The sequence below is a fragment of the Colobus angolensis genome, unplaced genomic scaffold, assembly GCF_000951035.1.
Source record: "Colobus angolensis palliatus isolate OR3802 unplaced genomic scaffold, Cang.pa_1.0 Scaffold38, whole genome shotgun sequence".
In the NCBI taxonomy this organism is placed as follows: Eukaryota; Metazoa; Chordata; class Mammalia; order Primates; family Cercopithecidae; genus Colobus; species Colobus angolensis.
This window is the reverse complement of record NW_012117154.1, coordinates 5,516,089-5,519,218: the sequence shown is the minus strand read 5'-3', so window position 1 is coordinate 5,519,218 and position 3,130 is coordinate 5,516,089. Positions and strand designations below refer to the sequence as shown.

The window sequence follows — 3,130 nt, the reverse complement described above, 5'->3', positions numbered from 1 at the left end:
GGCCTCCCAAAGTGCTGGGATTATAGGCGTGAGCCACCGCACCTGGCCAAAAATTTTTAACAATTTTATATATATATAAAAACTGGTGTAGTAGAGTCAGGCATATGATACATTTTATTTGTTGAGTTAAACAAATGTTTAAAAACCACCAAAGACTAGCATGAGGAAAAGGCTGGTCTCCTTCCCTGGAACCAGGATAAATCACTGAGGAAGTCAGAGGCAGGGCCAAGACTAAAATTCAAGTCACACAACAGTACTCTCTGAAAAATCTACATACTCCTATGATAAAGGTCTACTAAATTGTCCCGATTTATCATCCCCTACTTTGTGGATATGTAAGCAATGTGAAACGTGTCTCTAACCTGGTGATTCACTGTGCCATAAGGCCCACTGCCAGTGAATAAGGTCAGCAATTACTCTTCCAGGATAATATCAAAAAATTAAAGTTTTTTGAACTTCAGTGCTGCCTGTCTGGGGTGAGAATAACACGAAGTGAGAGTCAATGTTTCATATTTAGTAGGAATTAACTTATTTGCTGATGATCAGACTTCCCTCTTTATGAAAAAATTAGCCAATTTTTTTTTTTTAATTAAAAGCTGGAGGTGGCTGGAGAGGTGATTAAGGATGTCTATCATGCTTTGCACAGGAGTAGGTTTGTATTTAAATTATAACAAAACCGGAGCCAAGGAGACATGCTAATTGGAAAAGTACTGATGTAAGGCAGGCAGGCCGTCCACAGGACTGCGGGCGTAGCCCTCAGTGATTAATTACATCTTAATCCCATCTAGTATCCGTTCAGGAAGAAGTAAATAGTGCTCACAAGGAAATTCACTGACAGCCACAGAAGCTCTTGTCTGTTGTTTTTTAAATTTTCAACTCAAACCTATGGAACAACCCATATAGCCTTCACTTACATTCACCAATTTTGCCGTATCTGCTCTCTGTCGGTCTCTATCTGTCGTGTTTGCAGATATCATGGTATTTCACCCTAAATCCTTCAGAACAATTTGCTGAGAACAATGAATGGCACCGGCTATCATACTTTCCATACAATGATCACCCTTTGGAAGTTTAACATTGATCCAATACTATTATCCGGTATCACCGTTCATGTTCACATTTCGCCAATAACAACCTTTATAGTTGTTTTTTCTTTTTTTCTGCCCATTATTCAAAGTTGTATACTGCATTAGTTGTTAATAATGAACATTTGACACTTTAAGCAACAACTTTTTTTTTAAATTTTGGAGATGAATCTGCCTTAAGAGGTATTATTTCTAGACTGCACTGAAGGATTATAGTGGACATATTGACAATCCTCTCGAAGATGAGATGTCGTTGTGTAAGTGAATTCCAGCTGTGGGCTGTATGTAGTAATAGGAGAAATGGCTTGGGGGAGGTTGAAGTCTGGTTTACTTTCAGTTATTTGCACTTGCCGTGGACCTGTCACTTTTTTTCTGTAAAAAACCTTTTATTCATATATGCCAAGGACTATTTCATGTCCTGAGGCCGAGAGAAGCAGTCATCTGGCCATTTTTGAACAGTGAGTGATGTTACTGGAGGTGTGTGTGTAGAGAGAATGTACATTAGCTGTAGTGGTGGTGGTGGGAGTGAGGTTGGGCGGGGACCTGAATACAGAGGTTGTGGAAAACCTGGGAAGTGTCTGAAGATGGAGTACTGAAGGCCTTGGGAACAGGCTTGAGGGACAGGAGGCTGGAGGGAGGCGTGAAGTCCCGGGTGGGGACAAGCAGGGAAATGATGGACGCCGGGGATGCTCCAGAAGGGTCTAGGGGACCATGGGATGGCCTACTGTAGTGCAACACGGAAGCCACTGTAGAATGCCACTGTAGAAGGAGATAAATCGGCCTTCACAGAGCAACTTGCCTAATCTGTCTCCGGCTGCCTGGCGTTGCAGCCTATGTGTGTGCCCAGGTGCATCCAACACTTCCCATGGGATGGCACGTAGTTATGACTAACCTTTATACATATGCCATTCATACAAGTGAGTCCGTCTCTGGCATCATTCTTGATGTGGGTCAAAGGCTACGTGCATTTAGAATTTTTATGGATATCCACAAATTATCTCAATGGAAGCTATACTAATTTATTCTCCTACCAGCAAAGGAGAGAGCTTGTTTCTCTAGTCAAAATTATGCTAATAAACTTTTTTTTCTGTTTTTTGAGACAGGGTCTCACTGTGTTGCCCAGGCTGGAGTGCAGTGGCACGATCACAGCTCAATGCAGCCTCAAACTGTGGGATTCAAGTGACCCTCCTGCCTCAGCCTCCTGAGTAGCTGAGATTACAGGCACGTGCCACCGAGCCCAGCTAAGTTTTTTAGAGACAGGGTCTGGCTATATTGTCCAGGCGGTATTAAACGTTTAAAAAAGTCTTTGCTAATCTAATAAAAATGATCTCACTGCGACTTTGTTTTTTCTCTTATTACAGCGTAGTTGAATAGCTTATATGCTTAAGAACCATTGAATTTCCTACGAACTGTCCATCCATATACTTTGCTCATTTTTCTATATATATATATATATTTTTATTGGTTCACAAGAGTTTCACATACATGAGGGAAACGAGCCCTTTTGTGGTATCAATTTAAAATCATTTTCCCCGGTTCATCACTTATCTTTAAGAATGGAGGTTTTTGCCAGGCAGCAATGAACAAGGCAGTCGCCTCTCTGAATGTGGGCGGACAGGACTAAGGTGAAAAGTCTGTCCCTTCTCCGTCTCACGTTTTGTGATGGCACACACACTTGGTGGAGGGGGTCAAGAGAGGCGACACAGGCCCCCAGGGAAGAATGGAGAGCCAGGCTCCGCGGCTGGCCCCGTGGCTGGCCCCGTGCTCACCCGTCGAGTGGCGGAGTCCGCCCGGCCAGACTCCCCTCCGGGCCCCTCGCGGGCACAGAGATCGTGTCCCAGGGCCCCGCCGGCCAAATCCAGAGGTCACCATGAATGGGAGCAAGTCCCAGGCCTGTTCTAGAGAAACACTCGACCCACCCACCGCCACCACTCCCCAACCCCACAAGAAACGCGTCCGGGGAGAGGTGGAGGGAACTGCCTGCGAGCGTGGGCGGCGGGGCCGTGCCACGTGGGAGGGAGCCGCGCGCGGAATTCCCTCTGGCC

The 3,130-nt window shown here is 45.0% G+C and overlaps 1 protein-coding gene across 1 annotated transcript in view; it reads left to right on the top strand.

Moving 5' to 3' along the window:
* Positions 1-2,805: 2,805 nt before the first annotated feature.
* PRDM15 (PR domain containing 15) overlaps positions 2,806-3,130 on the top strand; it is an 81,921-nt gene continuing 81,596 nt past the window's right edge. The window contains 1 exon segment of the mRNA XM_011954223.1: positions 2,806-3,073. Coding sequence (XP_011809613.1) covers positions 2,806-3,073 — 268 coding nt within the window.